The sequence below is a fragment of the Mixophyes fleayi genome, chromosome 6, assembly GCF_038048845.1.
Source record: "Mixophyes fleayi isolate aMixFle1 chromosome 6, aMixFle1.hap1, whole genome shotgun sequence".
Taxonomy (NCBI): Eukaryota; Metazoa; Chordata; class Amphibia; order Anura; family Limnodynastidae; genus Mixophyes; species Mixophyes fleayi.
The window spans coordinates 5,094,299-5,115,198 of NC_134407.1; the positions used below are offsets into that span (position 1 = coordinate 5,094,299).

General features: G+C 40.6%; 1 protein-coding gene across 33 annotated transcripts in view; it reads right to left on the bottom strand.

The window, feature by feature from the left end:
• Window positions 1–2,593: 2,593 nt before the first annotated feature.
• Window positions 2,594–20,900, bottom strand: part of TCF7L2 (transcription factor 7 like 2) — a 141,608-nt gene continuing 123,301 nt past the window's right edge. For 5 of the 33 annotated variants that reach the window (XM_075215661.1, XM_075215658.1, XM_075215667.1 and 2 more), the window contains 7 exons: window positions 16,624–16,764; window positions 15,133–15,292; window positions 14,510–14,629; window positions 13,552–13,600; window positions 12,566–12,616; window positions 8,440–8,512; window positions 2,594–4,873 (listed from right to left, as the gene is read on the bottom strand). In XM_075215661.1, coding sequence (XP_075071762.1) covers window positions 4,447–4,873; window positions 8,440–8,512; window positions 12,566–12,616; window positions 13,552–13,600; window positions 14,510–14,629; window positions 15,133–15,292; window positions 16,624–16,764 — 1,021 coding nt within the window. In that variant the 3' untranslated portion in view covers window positions 2,594–4,446. Of the gene's footprint in view, window positions 4,874–6,180; window positions 6,210–7,133; window positions 7,207–8,439; window positions 8,513–12,565; window positions 12,617–13,551; window positions 13,601–14,509; window positions 14,630–15,132; window positions 15,293–16,623; window positions 16,765–20,900 lie in introns of those variants that run through there. The other 28 variants (XM_075215663.1, XM_075215673.1, XM_075215672.1 and 25 more) reach the window with 15 other exon arrangements.

Sequence of the window (20,900 nt, forward strand, 5' to 3'; positions counted from 1 at the left end):
TTCTTCTCTAACACCCCCCCTACTATTGTAGTAACAAATTCCTTCTCCCGTAGCCCATTACTTACCTGGGACAGTCTAATAACAATAAAAGTGAAGCTCACTCATTCGGATTTGCTGCAAGACCACACTGATGAATGGCCGGGTCTCCGTGCAGCTGTGGGAGAGGACCCCCAACAGCTATATCGAGACCTGGTACAATGTGGCACAGCAGAGTGTTGCTTCCACAGTACCATGCATCTACAATAAACATATATGCCAGCCTAATAGACAAACGTAAATAATAAAGCCATGGGTCAGGACTTATTAGACACGTGTGCAGCCCAATGTATGATGAAATTCCAGGACATCAGTCTGCAAAGGGCTGTTACATACAAGCATCTGTCTAAAGGTAGAACATTCTCAAATAGTCAGGTGCCTTTGAAGGGGGTCATCTAGAATACTTTATTGGTCCCAATGGAAAAGATTGTGGTGTAAAAACCCTGCGATGAGTGCAAATACTTTGAGTCTTGGTCATGGGAAACAATCAGTTTGATGCCTATTTCTATATTTTTACCAGTGTTCAAAAAATGATACAAAATGCACAAATTATAACGCCATTGGGTAAGAGGCCTCCCAGAAGTGAGGGAGTGTTACTGTCCAGGAAACATCATGGTGGGATTGGATAGAAATACTGATTGTGACACTTGGAAGTTTGTAATTGGTCCACAAAAGTAATTAACCAGCAAAGCACAAGATAATCATGCAGTTCCCACCAATTCTAACATGAACCAGATCTGGTATTACAGATAGGACAGCAAGGTGGAAAATGCACTTTAAAAGGGAAACCGATGTATGTTTTGTTCACAAACTACAGTATAACAATACATTTATTATTAAATTTAAATTTATACACAAGATGCCATAGAACTCGTAACTGCAGGAGGGGAATATATCAGAAAGTAATATTACGGGATGATTTGCAGAATCATTTTCGCAAAGCAATTTTTTTTTAACAAAAGGGCAGTCAGTGCATTGCAACACATGGAAGTCACAAGTATTAGAACCTGTAAGTGGAAAATAATGTAAAAATATATGGAATACAAGAAAAAAAGCAATTAGAGCTTAGGGGCAATAGGTACTTGCTGTTCTAACATAACTTATCTTCCAAAACTTTACGCGGTCTACAAACTGGGAGTTTGTAGAAGGAATTTGGAGTTATTTTTGGATTTTATTTGCTCTGTGGTCATTTTGTTATGGAGACTGCAATAATTACTGTCTGGAGTCAATTGTTAACCGGTTCACATGCTACCGTGGGTCAAAATCAAAAGCAATCATCCTCCCCCCTACGGGACTACTGTGTGTCAGTGCAACCGCCCTATAACTTGATACCTGTAGGCGGCTGTCACATTTCCCTCTGATCACATGGGCTTTTAACCTGTCATTGGCAACAAGAGGTGACTATTTCTGTCCTATAATGTACAGATGTGGGCGAATTACACATATTTGGTATCGGTGATACTCGTGCGGAACTAGACAATTACATCTAGAGATAATTGTCTGGCTAAAATTAACCATGAGATGTTGTAGCGCTGCCAATAAAGCAAGGTATACCAAATGAAAGCTCTATGCGGCTCATATACATTTGAACGTATTTTGGCCCTGAACTTACACAGAAAAGATGGACATAAGATAAAGTGTACAAGTCTGTATACTTACGTCTCACCATAGCGTAGATATAGCGTTACGATGCGCCTCCACAGTGTTACATTATAATATTGTAATGAGGAATTAAGTACTATCAGCTGGAGGAGTTAATAAACAATCAACCAATGAGAACACCCTTATTCCACTTGTCCTATACTTGCCCATCCATCCCCTCCCGCCTCTCCATTAGTAAGGAGCTGTATGTGTAAAATGCGCAAAAATCATTATACAGCTGTATGAGTAGTCATATTTGTATGCAGACGCAGTAATGAAATGCGCATCTTATGCATAATACAAACTTCAACAGATATATACGTTCTACTCTACATGTTCTGGAGAAAACAGATATAAAATTTGGTTGAAAGGACTTAGAATAAAACACGTTCCTCTCAGGCATGGAGAAGGAAACCTTATGAGAATAGCAGCAAAACAAAACTCTCACCAAGGTAGACATATTCCTAAGCTTATATTGATCCTGCATATTGTGTACCAGAGATCCCCTCTGAAATACCAGACGTGGTTTGTGTTTCTACAGGGCTGAATTAGTGATCCCGTCGGAAAGCGGAAGGTATTCCCAAAAGCCTCCGCAGTTACTCAAAATTAGTTGCATTGGAGTAAAGTCATAATAATTTCTACAGCACATAGTAACTTCATAGAGTCATGACTTCATCTGAAACCAATTAACTCACATGGTCAGCAAGCCCCCTTCCATGGGTTAATGAATAAGGGGCAATCCTTGTCAAAATTATATCATTTAAATAAGAGAAGCTCAACAGGGCAAATGATTCAGCGAATGGAATTTCTACATTCACTAAGCATCTTCTAATAAACGACAGAGGGCTGCGTACATATTACATATGTAAGTTACACACCTGCAGCTGTAGACAGACACTGGACACATGACACTATGCACATACTAAGTTGCTTTTATTAAACCAGAACTGCATGCTACAGATACTGTACAGCATGAACATGTAATCATTACAAAAAATGTTTGCATGGTTTTAAAAACCACCTTGAAATTAAACGGGAATAAAAGCATAGAACTGAACGGTAACATCACAGCTGTTAGGTAACATTCAAAGTATTCACAAAAAATGTTATAGTTATTAATTAGCATCTTAATAAACCAGAGGAAACCAGAGACAGATTTACAATTGCGTCATGTCAAATACAATGGCACTCAATGAACGGATGAAGAGTTTCTCAGTTTTGTTTAATTTTTTTCTTTTTTTTTTTTGCATTTTTCTCTTTTTTACATTTTTTTTTGCAACATCAACATGCCTATTTGTGATTTTTTTTTTAGTTTAATTGCCTGCTACCTACTTATAGCAAGCAAGCATAAAAGTGGCAGTCTTCTCCTTTATAAGTAATCTAATGTACAGGATTTTGGCCCATCAGGGTTCGTGGTGGGAGGGGGTAATTATTTTGTTTTTGTACCTCATTGTTTTTAAATGCTGCCAGTCACCCTTCTATCAAATACATCTGTTTTAGATGACACAAACTACACACATACCTACCTATGTAACATCACATCAAAACATGAGGAACGGAAATACAGCATCAAAAACGAGGGGGTGGGGGGGGGGGGGGGGTTATTCACTGGGAAATTTTGGCACATCAATTTGTACACAGTCTACAGACAGGCTGGTCTCCTGTTTAGGTCATTTACAAGGTGCCGTCGGTGAAACGGCGTGGGTCGCGTTCCCTTGTTAATTTCAAGTCTTCTTTTTAATGGCTTTTAAAGCAATTATGTTATTTTTGTACAATATTGATCCTTTAAATGCAGCTACAAAATGTCCATTTGGTGGCAATTGAGTTTCGTACAGCAAAATAAAAAATAAAAAAAAATAATAATAATATATATAAATTTATATATAACCTTAAAAACCTTGTACAAATGATATATATATATATAAGATGCTTACACTGAGAAAAGAAAACTTTATACAATGTGTTGAGAGATGGGAAAACAGACATTTGTTTGGAAAAGGGACGACATACAAATAGGACACAAGCAATTTCTAGGCAATAAATACTACTTACTGGTCCAATGGCTCCGAAATATTCAACACACCCACCCCGATTTTCCATGTAGCTTCCCCATTCCCCAGAGAAGAGAAAAAAAAAAAAAAAAAAAGATCGCCACCATGGAACAAGGCATATTAATACATTTGTTCAGTTTAACCCTTTGTGTTCTGTACATTTCAACAATAACAATAACATCACCATAAAAGTGTTTCACAAGAGAGCACGGCATTCGTTGTGCCCAGAAGGGTATAAAGTGGATGTAAAATGATTGGTTCGCAAGCTCGTATTTAATACAAATAATCAAGAACCAACTCCTGTGAGGGCTGCTTCAAAATTGCTTGTTGCTATTTTCTTATTATTCTTCTTTAAATCAGTCTTTTCAAAGTAACCTATCAGAACTACATAACAGTTATGTATTTTTTTATTTTCATATATTTATATATATATATATATAATTTCCCCCTTCTTCCGATGCTAAAAAGATTTTATTTATTTTTTTCTTACGTTGATAATACAATTTTCGGCAAGACCTTGAGGCTCGTAGAGGTCTGCGCAGTCAAATCGGAAAGGCAGAGATAAAAAGACAGGTCAAATATTGACCAATGAAATTCATAAACATCTACTAAAGTAGCCACTTGGCACAAATTAAAAATACAAAAATCATGGAAAACGAGACATACTAATTTTTTTTTTTCTTTTTAAAAATGAGGAGGCGTCAGTGCAGGGGCGTGACTATTCTAATGACTTGGTTACAAGCGAGAGGGGTTGAAGTTGTGTTCCAGCCAAGGACCGATGAGAAGGTAGAAAGGATGTCGACGGCTGTGCAAGCGACAAGGAGTAGGGCGTTGAAGACTGTAATGAGCTGGGTTGGTGGTTGTGATCTGTTCCATTCTGACAAATGGTGGTTGGCAGGTTGCTGGACTTCCGGGCCGGACTTTCCGTGGGAGGTGACTGTGGCATGCACAACCGTGCTAGAGGGTCACGCTTCAATGTTAGAGATAGAGGTTGTGTTTGTTCAGTTTGTGGAGTGGAGTCTCTTGTAGGGGAGTCGAGCATTGTGGGAGAAGAAGGAGGAGAGTCTAGTAAGCTTCCGTCTGAAGAGGGCGGGCTGACGCAGCTGCCTTCACCTTGTATGTAGCGAATGCACTTTTTTTTTCTCCTAGAAATGGAAAACAATTTAACTGTAAATGTGGGGTGGAAACACTGACGGAGACACATCAGAAACAGTAAAACACAGAGATACAAACTTGCATTAGGCTCTGAGCAGTATATGACAGTTCTGTTAACAATGTTTGTTAAATACACACCGCTATCAATTGTTTGAATGTGGGTTTATAAGTATCTGTATCTAGGTCAAACTATATTTCACAGATACAAATTCCTGATCATATTTAGTTCCACAAGTCACCAGGGGTGGTATAATATTATTCTAAGATCCACAAGTCACTTAGGGTGGCATGACAGCTATTAATAATATTGTTCTAAAACACTTAAAGGAATGCTGGCTTGTATTATGTTCTTAGCACTCCATCAATTATCAGTCATAACTTGCTTCTAACTTGATATTAACTTCAAGCTTGGTTATGATAGTTATTACTTGTGTGTGTGTTATATGCAGAATCATATAACACTGGTCATATATATAAGGATTTAAAGCATAATTCAGAGAAGGGAAGACCAAGAAAAGAGCAGTAGCTCTGAATTAGTTGCTGGACCTTCCTTAGTTCATCATATACAAACTGAACGTGATAAGAGCTCTGGTATTTGAAAACATACAAATGTAACATGCAAACATTTCCTGGAAGCACATGAACATTGAACATGTTTGCTGTCCTAGACAGTGTTTATATCCATCTGGTGGCCGATAATACTATACGAGATTCCCTCAGCTACGATTTCCATCCCTGGGAGTAGCACATGACTAACATAGCCGGTGACATGGAGCATGCAGGACTGAAATGCTCATGCAGAGAATGGATGGTGGATGATGGACTCGGACATAAGACATGCACTGCTCTGGGTTCTGAACATACAGCTTCATATCCTATGCAGTGATTGATATGGGGGTGGAACAGAAGTCATTCTTGTTAGTTGTTAGAGGTTAGAATGATTTGCAGGCAATAACTTTCAGTCCTGTTACAGCTAATACCCAGACAGTGCAATTATTTACCCAACTGACATTCCTGCACAGAGCCAGCAGCAATGTTCCTCAGTCTTTTGGGGTTATGGAGCGAGGACATTATTCGGGACTGCTTAATATAGAAAGCTGCCAACGTATCGGATGATTACATGTGTAATGGAAGAGAACAGCTCCCTCACTCATCTATAAGAGAGGTTACTACTTGAACGATATAACGGAGACCTATTGACTTTCATTACAATGGTCTTGGGCCTACACACTAAGACCATGAAACACAAGATGGAGTGACATGTGTTACACATAGAGAGGGAGGAAATATATACCTACCATAGTTATATTCCAAATTCAAAGACTGCTTGCATCAGAATAAAAAAATAACAGATGTAACCAAAAGGATCAATAAGAAGGAAGATAGAATTCTTAGACCCTCCACCAAGGTTTTCCTACAGTGCCGCCTCGAGCTAACTAATTATTCCTGATTTAACATATGTAAATTTGGCTCATGTACATACTACATATGTGGATGACATTGTATTACAAACAGCATCGTATGATCATAAGACATTGTGCTCCCAATGCAAGGTCAGTTCTGGGTATTCCCAGGCAAAATGGAACCGACAACTGATTTAATGACTTGTGTTGTGCAAGAGTAAAGGAATCAAAACAATGGTAATTTCTTTGGTGGAATCACTATAATCATATAGTATATATTATATTAAAAAGCAGAAACAGAATGCAATATAAACATTCCATTAATGATTGCCTTTTATAAAACGGCACAGGTAAGTGGACATAGGGAATTGTTAGAGTCCATTCAAAACATTAGTGCACAAAACGTCATACAGTACACCTAATAAATTATAATAATCACCTCAACCCAAATTAGCAATAGACTGTATTGCTCGCAGATGTCTATGAGGGGTTAGTGTTGTTAACCTTCAATAAGGGCTCAACCAATCGATAAAGTATTCATGCGTTCTTCAGACTTTGTATCTGAACAGATACAGTAAGATCACCTGGTGTATTGCTTCACTATCTACTTGTAGTTTGCCCAGTTTTGTTATTGTCAAATTTCAAATCAGGATTCTACTATCAGAAATATAAATGTTCATTTTTTACAAAACGTGCACTTATAGGAGATAAAGTATGAAGTCCAGCCACCAGTAATGTGTAGAGGAAAGGAAGAAGGGATTTCATTGGAAGAGCTGGGTGGAATCATAGAGAGGCTCTAGGAAGGATAGAAGGGAATTCATTATTTCCCAGGGGCCTTGTAGTATACCTGCATGGTTTGCACCATAGAGTCTGTCGGTCAAGTCCGAATAATGCCCGACACTTCTTTGGAGCATTTGCATCTGTTAGCACAATGTAAACACACAGAAAATACAACAATATGGTGGATACTGCTCGAATGGAGGCACTTTCTTAGCTATGGATACCTACAACATATTCAGTTTGTTTTTATTTGGTAATTCCCCTCTCCGTCCCAGTGCCAACACACAGAGCGCCTGTAACAGTCAACACGCTCAATGTGTCGCTTGGTGGAGATATAAATCGGACACTGGCCTGCTCTTATACATGCAATAGATACAACAGCCAATGTCAGGTACTCAACTCCATCATACAGACCGAGAATGAGGACACTGCGGTATGGTCGCTGGAACAAACATTACAGAGACGTATTGCACCAGTTCATGCTTCATACTGACGCAGTGCGACAACTACCCATGAAGTGAATGGAGGTAAAAACATGTCTGACGGGGTCATGTCGTGCTGGTGAAGAGTGATGGGTGACATAGAGCAATGACCAATGCAAGAACAGATGGAAGAAAACCTCACAAGCTGCTTCCACAGCCAATAAAGAGGCTTTTCTAAGAAACAAAAACTAAATTGCCAATTCAGCAGTAGTTGTGCATTGTTCGGTTAAGTGTTTTTACTGCAACATGAACGTGTAGTTTATTGGGGGTGTTAATTATGGTCAATAAATGAAGATGAGAAGCAGACAGCAATGATTGCCAGCAAGCTTGGTAAATACTTTGGTGGAGAAGAAGCCACAGGTTGCAGACTATCAAAGAATGAGAAAAGTGTGGAAACAATGGTTTCACTGTTATTATCTAGCCATACGGCACCGGCCACCTATACATGGCAAAAACTGCCACTTTGTGGGCTCAACCGATATCCATGAGGAACCAGTGACATCCTAAACGCCTGAGACTGCCTGAATGGAGAGGTGTTCTCATGATTACTGGTTTAGCCCACAAGACGGCGCCCTCCCAGTTGTACGGCCTACATGTGCGCTGTAAGATGCATCCATTGTTAGACACGTCAATACCATACAACCAATTACTGTTCTGGCCTTCACTCCAAAACATACCTGACACTGGCTCAGAAAGCTGAACTTAAGAGCAGAGCAGACATTAGTTTGCATTGTCCGCAGTCTCTGACACCAAGGGTCCACCCACCACTTGGTGTGATGGTAGTTAGCTTTAGGGACAGAGTGGGAAATTACCAAATAAATTTTTTTTAAAAAAATAATAAAAAAAATTGGTGAAACCAGCCATAGCTAAATCCGGAATAACCATACACACCTGCAGGGACCGCACCAGTTATTCTGCTGATCAAGCCCAAAGCGCGCTCGACATTTCTTAGGAGCGCTCAGGTCTGAATGAGTTCAAGACAGAAGCGAGCAGAAAAAGAAACAGAAAGAGATAATAAAAAAATAAAAATAAAAAAATAAAAATCAATGAACTGGTTACTAATTGCAAAAAAAGCGCAGAACTTTAATTTGCTTTTGTTTGGTTTTTTTTAAATCACAGTTAAATAATTTCACGAATCTGACTGTATATTTGTGCTTTCCTGGCAGATACGGTTAAAGCTGCAGTATATCTGGTTTATAACTTATGGAGAATCAAGTCTCTATTTTGCTTTTCAACCTCATTTGATGACCATATATAGAAGACACATAGTAATTTAGAATGTTCCAGTTTTGTAGGAGTACATGATACAGCGAATAAATAATAAATGATCAAATGTTGCTTTCACTTAAGCACAAAAAATATCCTCCCTGTATTCCAGGGAAGATGAATTGAATCTCTATCTCCTGTAGAATGTGTATATTATATTTATAGCCAATCCAGTGCAGTAAGACTCTGTACCTCTTGTATACATAAAGCCCGGAGATACTGCAGCTTTAGAAAATGCTCGTCAGTCATGTATTTATTTGTAAGTTACACTTGTGTAAAGAGAGAGAAAGATGGAGGTAAGGAGCAGGCAGACAGCGGATGAACAGCTAGCGATGGCTATGAGGCATGCCTTTGAAGCGATATGCGAGCCTGATATGGGGAAATAAACAGAAAGTATGGCATGCTGGAGTGAAAACACTTTCTGGAAGCAATAAAAAAAATTAGATTAAGGAGGTTTTTCGATAAAAAAAAAATTTGGTGAAGAAATAAAGAAATACTGCATATCCCATTGGCACAGTTAGTGTCTCGCCAATATGTCTGGTAAGAGCTCTGAAAACAGCCTGTTATGAGGAAACACGTCGTTTTGTAACATACAGACAAATAATTAGGATGCATTATAGAACGTGCTGGAAGCGGAGGCATGGAACTTTTACAATGTTTGAAAGATGACAGGAAAAAAAATATATATATTCAGCATTACCCTGAGTTTTGTAGGGTCACATGTTTACCCAGTGTGCACTGGGGGAGGTTGCAATACTGTGCTGCCTCCGCCACGAGCAGACTGGATATTAACGTGTTTCACCGCCCTCACACAGATGCTCTGGCTTAAAGCGTGTATTTTTCCAGATGATTCATGCTAGTCACACTGTCATACTAACATGCTACTGCTATGTCGTACATGTGATATTTCCAACACTCTGCAACATAACATGCTTACATTCCTAATTGTCTTACCATCCCAGAGATTAAATCACCAATGTTACAAGTAACAATGGAAACTGGTCTCAGCCTCAAGTAGATGTGGTCTTATGTGTGAATGTTAATGGTCTATCACATATATATGTAAGTTTAAGGATCACATCAGAATAAGATATCTGTGTGTATGGGGGGGGTCTATTTTAGCCTGAAACAACAGCAATCAATAGTACAAGGACAACTGCAAGTGAAATCTGTAGGAGACATCTCAATACGTCAAACTTTTATTGTATTACAATGTGATAATGTTATTAGTACCAATTTTATATGAGGAAAGTTGTATTATAGATTTAGTTGTTCTTTAGGATTAAACCACTTCTCCCGCAGCCTTTGGCTGGAACAATCACTTACAAAGCGTCGTATTCACAACACGCCAAGAGGTTTGTTGCCCTAAACTTGGAGCTTGAAGTGGGTGTCAGATACAAAGAACTGAATTTAAGGGCCAATTATCCCACATTAGAATCCTCCTGAAAAGGCATCTTGTAGCATCCACAGCTCTATGTGTATAAGTTACATTTAAAGGACCAATAACAGATGGCTCCGAACAGGTTACTTACCTGTGGTCCGGCATTCAGGCGGATCCCCAGACATCTTTCACACACCCTCTGCTGCTTCGTGTGATCCAGCACAGTGTGCGGCCTATCTAAAATAAAAAGTAGGATCGAGCGCAGCATCAGATGGGGCGAGGAAGACGTCAGGGACCCTCCGGGAAGCCTCAATGTCAGTCCTGTGGTAAGTGACCTTTGGGAGCAGATTATTTTTAGGATATTTCCTAAATTAAATTATCCTTTAATATAATAACAGAGATTTATGTGAAACTATAGTCAAAGCTGTGTTCAGTTTTTAGACTTAGGTAAAATGGACCTGATGGACGTGTAGAGGACACGGACAGCCCACTTACACCCATGTTTAAGGACAATATATTTGAAATGTAATTTCTGCAAAAGTGTCTACACTGTGCTGGTTCAATGCTTAGGAACATGTCCCTGCATAATGGAGCTGCTGTTGTAATGGTAGTAGTAGTCTCTCAGTCTCAATAGTGGTACAGACATGTAGATGTATAAAACCGGGCTATGGGCAGAACAGGGGCATTAAAAAAACAAGAAAATAGTTTTGTAACTACAGATGGGGTATTTTTAGCAGACAGACAGGCGCATAATCTCTCACCCACCAATCTACTTCCTCCCACACATAACTATGTTACACCCAAGTCTCAGCTCCAGTCCCTAATATTTACAGGTGCAAAATCCTGTCTGTTCTCAGCAACCTACATCCGCTCCCAATCATATGGGATGATCCTGCAGCAAACATACATCAGCAGTATGTGTGTCCAGATGCTTTATTTGCTAAAAAAATAGGCCTCATTATACGTACACATTACACATAACTTATCATACATTCCAACATTTAAAACTTCTAAATTGGGACAAGCCCGCACCCAATCAGAAAATACAGGGTGGCCGCGTCACATTAGGCTGTGTGGCCACATCAAGATGGGTGTGGTTATATCCTCGTGGGTGTGTCTGAAGAGCTAAGCTGCCCAAAACACATTGTTGGCACCTGTTCATAGCCCAGGACAGTCCCCCAATATCAGGAGTGCCGGCTAAATTGAGGGTTTGGGAAGTATGGCACCTGGGAGCATTTTTTCTTCAGAAATGCAAATATATCCCAAGTAGTTTCAAATCTTGCAATGAAACCCAGCAACGAACCAGCGCTGAGCGTCTATTTTTATAGTCTGATTTACACAATGAAAGCAAGTCTCTGATTGGTTGCTGTTGTTCAGTGCAGATTTTGCACCTAAATGTTAGCCTTATAATTTGTAGTTTATTTTCTGATATCTGCTACTCCGGTGGCAAAATAAGCAACTAAATTTGTTTCTAATTTATCTAGCTCCGAGCTGGAGATTTCAGCTGACATTTATCAAGTGAATATGAAAAGATAGTAGTGTGAGCTCATCCCTATAACGGAGCTTAGATTTCTGTCAGTGTTGTTACTTTGTGGCAGCAAAAAAGTTGCAGCTTTCACTGCTCAATAAATAACCCAGAAATTTACAGAGGAGTTTATCAATTTATATTCTCTCTTTCTCCCATAAGGAAGCAGGAAAGTGATTAGCAACCTATGAAAAACATTTTATGATCAAGTGGGAAGTATACACTTTATTACATAACGGTGTCTTTAAATCTAACTGCAAGCTTTACAGACTAATAATATTAACATGTACATTTGATACAGCTGAGTATAATCTTTCAGTATTGCTACCTGCAGTTCACCCTAAACTCTGACCTACTGTACATGACGTCTGCAATGTATCATTCGCAGGTAAATCTTATTCTACTGACAGAAACGTTTAGCAGAGGTTTGCTCATACAAAGCATCAGCAGAGTGTTAATAATTTAGTTACTTAATCAAAAGCATCCAGGAAAGCAAAAAAATATAAAAAAAAAAATGGAAACAGACATAGCAGAGAGCTGCAAAAGAAGTGTATCCGACCTGTAGCTCTCCAACTGCTGTGGAACTACAAGTCCCATGATGTGAAGCAGACCGGATCCCACCCATCCCCGCCAACGCTTAAAGCCAGAGCACCAGTGTGTCCCGATGGGGTGGGGGTGATGGTCAGTCATTATAAACACTTTATTTTCCCATCCTCTCTCACAAGAAGTGGTTTATGTTAATAAAATTATAATGGCAATAAAATGCATTTTCAGGGAAAAATAAAATAATAAAGAAAAATAATAAAGCAAAAACTATAGGAATAAGTCCAAAAATGGCTTAGCACCTGTAATCGGAGGAAGTGAAAGGCAAGGATTTAGGTAACATTCGTTGTGTTCTGAAAAAAAAGAACAAATTATACAATGTCTGGACACGGTGACTGTTATATATAGTTATATATGCAGTATTTTCAAACCTCCTTAATATCTGAATTAAACATGGGTGTGGACAGGGAATTACCCCAGTAAAGCATGCAGCAGATAACCCGGGGCAGCCCTCACACACGCACACACGGGGCACACACATGCACGCACACGCGTGATAAACACCACACAGTTAAACTTAAACTAATGGCTGGTTGTAAATACTTTTACAGTTAAATATTAAATATATCAAATACAACAGATCTAGAATCACATGCACAGTTTACTCCATAAAATATTACATTGTATTTAAATTGAAATAAGAGTCCATAATGGAAGCTAAGTGGGACAATATGTGTGTGTGTGGTCACTAATGACTGATACGGGGTGGGAACACTGTCTCGGGCCCTCTAGTGTGGTATGGGGGCCACTAATCACTAACACGGGGTAGGAGCTCTGATCCGGCCCTCTAGTGTAGTATGGTATGGGGGTAGCCATTAATCACTGATAAGGGCTTGGGGGCCACTAATCACTAACACGGGGTAGGAGCTCCATCCCGGGTTCTCTAGTGTAGTATGAGGGGCCACTAATCACTAACACGGGGTAGGAGCTCTGATCCGGCCCTCTAGTGTAGTATGAGGGGCTACTAATCACTGATACGGGGTAGGAGCTCTATCCCGGGCTCTCTAGTGTAGTATGGGGGAGGGCGGCACTAATCACTGATACGGGGTAGGAGCTCTGACCCGGGCTCTCTAGTGTAGTATGGGGGGCCACTAATCACTGATACGGGGTAGGAGCTCTGACCCGGGCTCTCTAGTGTAGTATGGGGAGCCACTAATCACTGATACGGGGTAGGAGCTCTGACCCGGGCTCTCTAGTGTAGGGACATCTCCTCAGGGGCGGTGCTTACCATTGCTCTCTCCGGGCTGTTTATCTCTTTTCCTCTTTTTCTTTTTGCCCTAAAGAAGGAACATGAAGGGGATAATGACAGTTTATAAAACACAAATCAATAAGACAAGAAATCTGTGCAGAGAACAAGTTACTTTTAATTAATTTATAACAAACCAGACCAAGCGTTCTGCATTATACAATGACTCTCAGCGTAAGACACTCCGCCCAGCTCCTGCAAATGTCATTTTCCATTTATATAGTAAGAAACTTATATTTTAGGTTAAGATTACCTTAACTTTAGAAAAAACATCTTAATTTAAACACTGTTGAACATTAGCTCCCATTATCTTCTGTAGGAGTTGACCCCGTCTCCACATTATTATTTACTGATCAAGCTGTATGTTAATAAAACTGACTCACATGATAGTACCAAAGTCAGTTTTGGATGAGCAAAATACTGAGCGCAGTAGGCGCAGTGCGTTGGCCACGGTTGGACGGACTGCATCGTCTACCACCCCCCACCCTCTGCCCTGAACATACCTAACCTTTAACCAACCAAAAACACTGCATTTCTTGGTGAAACGATGTGTAACAATTTCATACAACAGTGTAAAGTGGAATAATCTCTTCAGTATTGACCAAGGTCATGTTATTCTACTTTGCACTGTACACCAACATAAATATATATACAAGACACGTTTGGTAGCAATGGACAGTATTAGGATTACTTTGTATAATAACAATTTGTTTTATGATCTGGGTAATGCATCTAAACTGTGGAAACTACACACAAATGATGACTAGGGGCAGCCACAGCAAGGGGTGTTGGGATTACAGAGGACGAGATGGAAATGTTCTGGGGGAGATTTCTTGCCTGTCCCGTGTCTCAATACATACCATGCAGTGTTTCGTTTTCTCCACAGGCAATTAATATTACAATCTACAAGTCTTACAAGGGGGAAAAAAATATCACCTACATAGCCACCTACATAGTTATCCCGTGCCGACCAGCCTGGGTATAGCTGCATGTGCAGTTGTCTCTCCTTCCGTGCCAGCTCGTAGTATTTCGCTTGTTCCTCTCTTGATAGCGCGTGCCACTGTACAGAGGGCGATAAAATGGGATGAGAGAGTCACGTGATACATTATGTTACAATGTAACGATACAATGTATATAGAACTAGTGTATCATGTGACAGAAACCCCACATTAGTGCAACAGAACTGTGCTAACAAGGAACGGGCCTCTAAATTAACCAAGCACTGGAGATCAACTAGATACAGCGCCGGATAGTGGGACAAACATAAAACAGGGACATACAAGTAGACAAAATAAAAGCACACATAGAGACAATAATTCGGAGGGGGTTGCTTGTGACAGAGCTTACAATCTAGTGGTAAATGTTGAGCGAGTCTGGAGATTGGGGCAGCAGCGAGGGCTAACAAACATTCCTCCCATCACCTAGGCACAGGGCCGGCAGTAGATTGGTAAGCTGCATGCCTATAAACGTGTGCCCCCCGTGTGTATAATGTAACAGCATCAGGAACTGTCGTCCTTCTGTACCCCATCCAGGCAGCATCGAGGGGGTGCACTTTACACTCACCCGCCGGCCGAGTATCTGGTTTATGGCCGCACTCTCTTTTAACGTGCATTCTGCTACAACTTTTGCCCGCATTTCCTTCATATACAACATAAACGCATTAAGAGGTTTCTTTATGTGAGGTTTCTTCTTCTCTTCCTCCTTTTTAGAATCCTGATGTTTTCTGCAAGACAAAAATAATTACAAATTATAAACCCTCTATTTCTGTGTAGCAGACACACGCTACATGAACAAGAGACAGTCCGTGTGACAGGCCTAGAGACACGCTACATGAACAAGAGACAGTCCGTGTGACAGGCCTAGAGACACACGCTACATGAACAAGAGACAGTCCGTGTGACAGGCCTAGAGACACGCTACATGAACAAGAGACAGTCCGTGTGACAGGCCTAGAGACACACGCTACATGAGCAGGAGACAGTCCATGTGACAGGCCTAGAGACACGCTACATGAACAAGAGACAGTCCGTGTGACAGGCCTAGAGACACACGCTACATGAACAAGAGACAGTCCGTGTGACAGGCCTAGAGACACGCTACATGAACAAGAGACAGTCCGTGTGACAGGCCTAGAGACACACGCTACATGAACAAGAGACAGTCCGTGTGACAGGCCTAGAGACACGCTACATGAACAAGAGACAGTCCGTGTGACAGGCCTAGAGACACGCTACATGAACAAGAGACAGTCCGTGTGACAGGCCTAGAGACACGCTACATGAACAAGAGACAGTCCGTGTGACAGGCCTAGAAACACGCTACATGAACAGGAAACAGTCCATGTGACAGGCCTAGAGACACGCTACATGAACAGGAAACAGTCCGTGTGACAGGCCTAGAGACACGCTACATGAACAGGAAACAGTCCGTGTGACAGGCCTAGAGACACGCTACATGAACAGGAAACAGTCCATGTGACAGGCCTAGACACACACGCTACATGAACAGGAAACAGTCCGTATGACAGGCCTAGAGACGCTACATGAACAGGAGACAGTCCGTGTGACAGGCCTAGAGACACGCTACATGAACAGGAGACAGTCCGTGTGACAGGCCTAGAGACACGCTACATGAACAGGAGACAGTCCGTGTGACAGGCCTAGAGACACACGCTACATGAGCAGGAGACAGTCCGTGTAACAGGCCTAGAGACACACGCTACATGAACAGGAGACAGTCCCTGTGACAGGCCTAGAGACACACGCTACATGAGCAGGAGACAGTCCGTGTGACAGGCCTAGAGACACACGCTACATGAACAGGAGACAGTCCGTGTGACAGGCCTAGAGACACACGCTACATGAACAGGAGACAGTCCCTGTGACAGGCCTAGAGACACACGCTACATGAGCAGGAGACAGTCCGTGTGACAGGCCTAGAGACACACGCTACATGAACAGGACACAGTCCATGTGACAGGCCTAAAGACGCTACATGAACAGGAAACTGTGTGACAGGCCTAGAGACAGACATATATACAGGTAGAACACTCACGAGCTGTGCAGAGATCCCACGTCACTCTGGGAAGACTCCTGTTTGACGGTCGGGTTGACAATGGCGGGATGCGGGATTCCGGTTGTATGTAAACTGTGATGTGGCGGCACCATGTGTGGAGGGAATCTGGAGGAGAGAAAGCTGTGTAATTGTCAGAATTAAGATGAATGAAAGGGGAGGGGTGTCACATTATAACACGTCAATATATAAAAACAGAATAACCCCTTGTCCTCTATAATCACTGGGCGTGTCACTAAACATTATAACACGTCAATATATAATAACAGAATAATCCCCTCATCTTCTAGCATCACTGGTTGTGTCACTAAACATTATAACATTATAACACATCAATATATAACCCCAGCATAACCCCTTATCCTCTATAATCAATGGAGGTGTCACTAAATATTATAACATTATACATTATAACACGTCAATATATAATGGCAGAATAACCCCTTATCCTCTACATTCACTGGATGTGTCACTAAATATTATAACATTATACATTATCACACGTAAATATATAATAACAGAATAACCCCTTATCCTCTATAATCACTGGAGGTGTCACTAAACATTATAACAATATACATTATAACACGTCAATATATAATAACAGAATAACCCCATATCCTCTATAATCACTGGAGGTGTCACTAAACATTATAACAATATACATTATAACACGTCAATATATAATGGCAGAATAACCCCCTCATCCTCTACATTCACTGGATGTGTCACTAAACATAACATTATAATACGTCAATATATAACAGCAGAATAATCCCCTCATCCTCTATCATTACTGGAGGATTCACGACATCCCACCTCTGGCTCCATAGAAAGTTCTGACGTCACAGACCTCCCTCCTCTCCTACATGTATATAACTCGTACCCTCACATACAGTATAAAATGTCCAGGAGACAGAAGGTTAAACACTCACTGGCTGAACCATAACATAATGGGTTTGATTTTGGACCATGAAAACAAGAGACTTTTTAAATCCGTCAAACACTTTTATGGCCTAATTTAGAGTTAGGAGCAAAGCATAAAAAAAAAAAAGTGCAAATTAGCTCCGGGACAATCCCTGCTGCGACATCAGGGGGCACCTATTGTTTTACTGCATGCAGGTAAATACTGGCAACTTCTGCAAGTAGCACAGATATTGGGCAGCTTTAATATACACTGTGATGTAGAACTGATCTAGAACACGCCCCCTTCCCAACTCTAAATCTGTCCGCATGTTTCATATTTACCCCCTGCAGTGCAACATGGTTTTGCCAAGGTGCAGATTTGCTCCATTTTTCTTGCCTTGCTCAAAAGTGTCTACATTTATAAGTGTCATGTAGACTCGTAACGTAGATACAAGAGGAAAATCCTCACTCAGTGGTTACATGATTTATATATTCTACAGAGCGCTACAGTAACTACAGACAGGACACAACCTCCATATGATTCACACTCACAGATATATTAGTAGACTCAGAAATAACCCAATTAAACCTATGGAGGGGCCACTAAGGACAGCAAAATGTTTCAGGTTAATGTGTATACTGTTCTAATACTTAATTCTACACTACTGTATACAGTAAGGAAAACATGCCATGTGTAACAGCAGATACTATATAGAATTATGCTATTAACCTTTTGGTTACAGCAGAGACATCAATAAATGAAATACAAATTGTTTCAAATGTCATTACCAAAATCTGTTTACAGTGTGTGAGGTTTTCATATAAATTTGGTGGATGGTGGATTAAGATTACAAATATAACTCATTGGTTCACAAGAGAAGTCTGCGACATGTTTAAATCGTAATACACAGCAGGAGCTGACTACTGAGTTATGAGGTTAATGGCATCTATAGGAAGAGCACCCAGTCTTCAATTAATTTAGGACACATTGTAATTCTTTTCTCAGTAGCCAGTGCCAATTTCTGGACAAAACAATATATCACCCAAATACTTGTCTGCTAAAATCCTTTATTATTGTTATTAGTACATAAATGTATCAAAGGACTAGATATAATGAGATGCAGATACACTCTACTATGTGTGTGATTGACAGGTCTGGGACGGGCTCACCAGTGAGAGCTGGGTGTCGATTGGCTACACAGCCATCACATGGACTCAGCTACTGGGTTACACTATGGACTCATTCAGAGAAATGCTCCTATGTAGTGAAGCACCGTTAATACTCCCAGCACAAGGATTATTATATTGTGTGTTAGAACCTACATACAGGCTGTGGTGTAATATACACCAGAAGCCAACATTCTGTAATATGCAGAGTAATGTCCCTCTAGCGTTTTCTAAATGCTTTTCTTGTGGCATAGGGGTCACGATCGGAAACACGCTCACAAAACGCTCATTCTAATGAGCCCCTCATCAGCCACTATAACGGTTAAACACTTTCGCTGTAGACATAAGTAGGAATTAAAGTGGGATTGAAGGAATATAAATAGGGATCTATACACTGTGGAATAAATCTGATACATTTTATGAATGTTACATACACTGTTTGATGTATGTTTTATGTACAGTATGTAACAATCAAGCTGATAATCCCAGTGTAAGACGTACAGAAGGTGAATGTTGTGTCCACCGTCTCCTCGTTACAAGGTGAGCCGAGTGTCCGCACCTGAAAACAGCTCATTAGATCCCAGCCTGCTCCTATGGCTCCAAGCCAGAATATAATGATGAGACTTAACTTATTAAGGACAACTGGGTATTTTTTTTTGTTCTTGGTTGTCCCTGGGCTCCTGTCTTCCTCACTCTCTCTCTGCGTCCTTGTTGACACCGCTCCGTTAGGAGTCTGTCATCTGCCTGCCTTGATTTTATGCACAATCAGTGGGACGTGCTGCTTTTTTCCAGCCATCCGGCTTTGACTTGCATTAGATTTGTCATTATCCTCTTGGACTTGTAACATTTCATCTATTTCTGCCAGAGATTTTTTTTCATTCTGCGAGCTGGGTGCACCCACTTTATGGTTTATACATGATGTGGCTCTCTTTGAAGCCAGGCGGTTTCAGAGATGCCCTCGATAGGAGAAGTTGCCTTTCACCAATTTAGCATGCTGAGGGCCCCAAGCTCCAACATCTCAATCGAAAGGGGGTCACAGGGTGGCACCAGCGAGTGTCAGCAAGTGCTGTTTAATTGCCAATCTAGGCTTCTCCACGGTGTTTAAAGTATAATAACCCTTCACTTAATTCTGAGAATCTGTGGCCTGAGCGCCGCATTGAATGAATATCAAAGGCTGCCATAGAATGGGGTGCAGGGTTCTGCATTCCTGTAACTGTCATCAGTCTAATGGACTTGTACTTGTGTCAGCCCATTATCACAATAATGGATTTCATTTGCTGTATACTCTTTTTAACTAGATACCGTTCCTACAGCTAAGTTTGGATGGAAGCCCAAAAATAAAAGGATCCGGAGGTGCCTCTCGCTCACTAATAAGCAACCAGTAACACGCGCCTGCATTAACCCTACGGCTGCTGACAGTCAGCACATATACAAGTCATTCTAGAGGGTTAATAGTAACGCTTTATCTTCATTAACTTAAATCTAGATCATGGGCTGAAAAGAGCGGATATTTTTTATTACAATAGAACAAACAATAGGTTAATATGTCTACTCAGCAGCAATCTCCCACCAGACTTACATGTCCTGACTGTTACTATTTCCTAGAAACTATTAGTTCATCGTTCTTTGGAACCCACCCTGTGTGTTGCTGATAGATCACAAAGTATTCTAAAGAATTATGACCACAGCAAACAGCTGACAGACAGGACGATGACGTTTGCGTTTAGGCAGAACATAACTTCATAATTAGTGATTTCAGATCAAAAAACATTTATGACAATTCCTGGTCTCCTGTCTTCTGTTACCGAGAAGCCTCCCGCACTCAGGCAATATGGATAAACAAATAACCACCAATCTCATTGTTCTCAGGTTATATAAAAGCCCCGATTGCACACAGACACATTTATGTACAAAGCTGGAGCATTTCCCAGCTGGTGACGACCTCTGACCTGACCGGAGGCGATCCAAGATACATCTACACTATCGTGTGATACAATGTTCATAAATTGTGCAAAATTAAGATTAAGATAAGGATTTCATTCAGTAGTACAACATAATATATATCTTTTGCATTTTTATGGGCACTTCATAGGGCAAATTTATGCTTTTCCACTATTCTTCCAATTGAAACATAACTACAAAACCCCCAGAGATTTAATAGACCTGTTCTCCTAGGATCAGAATAT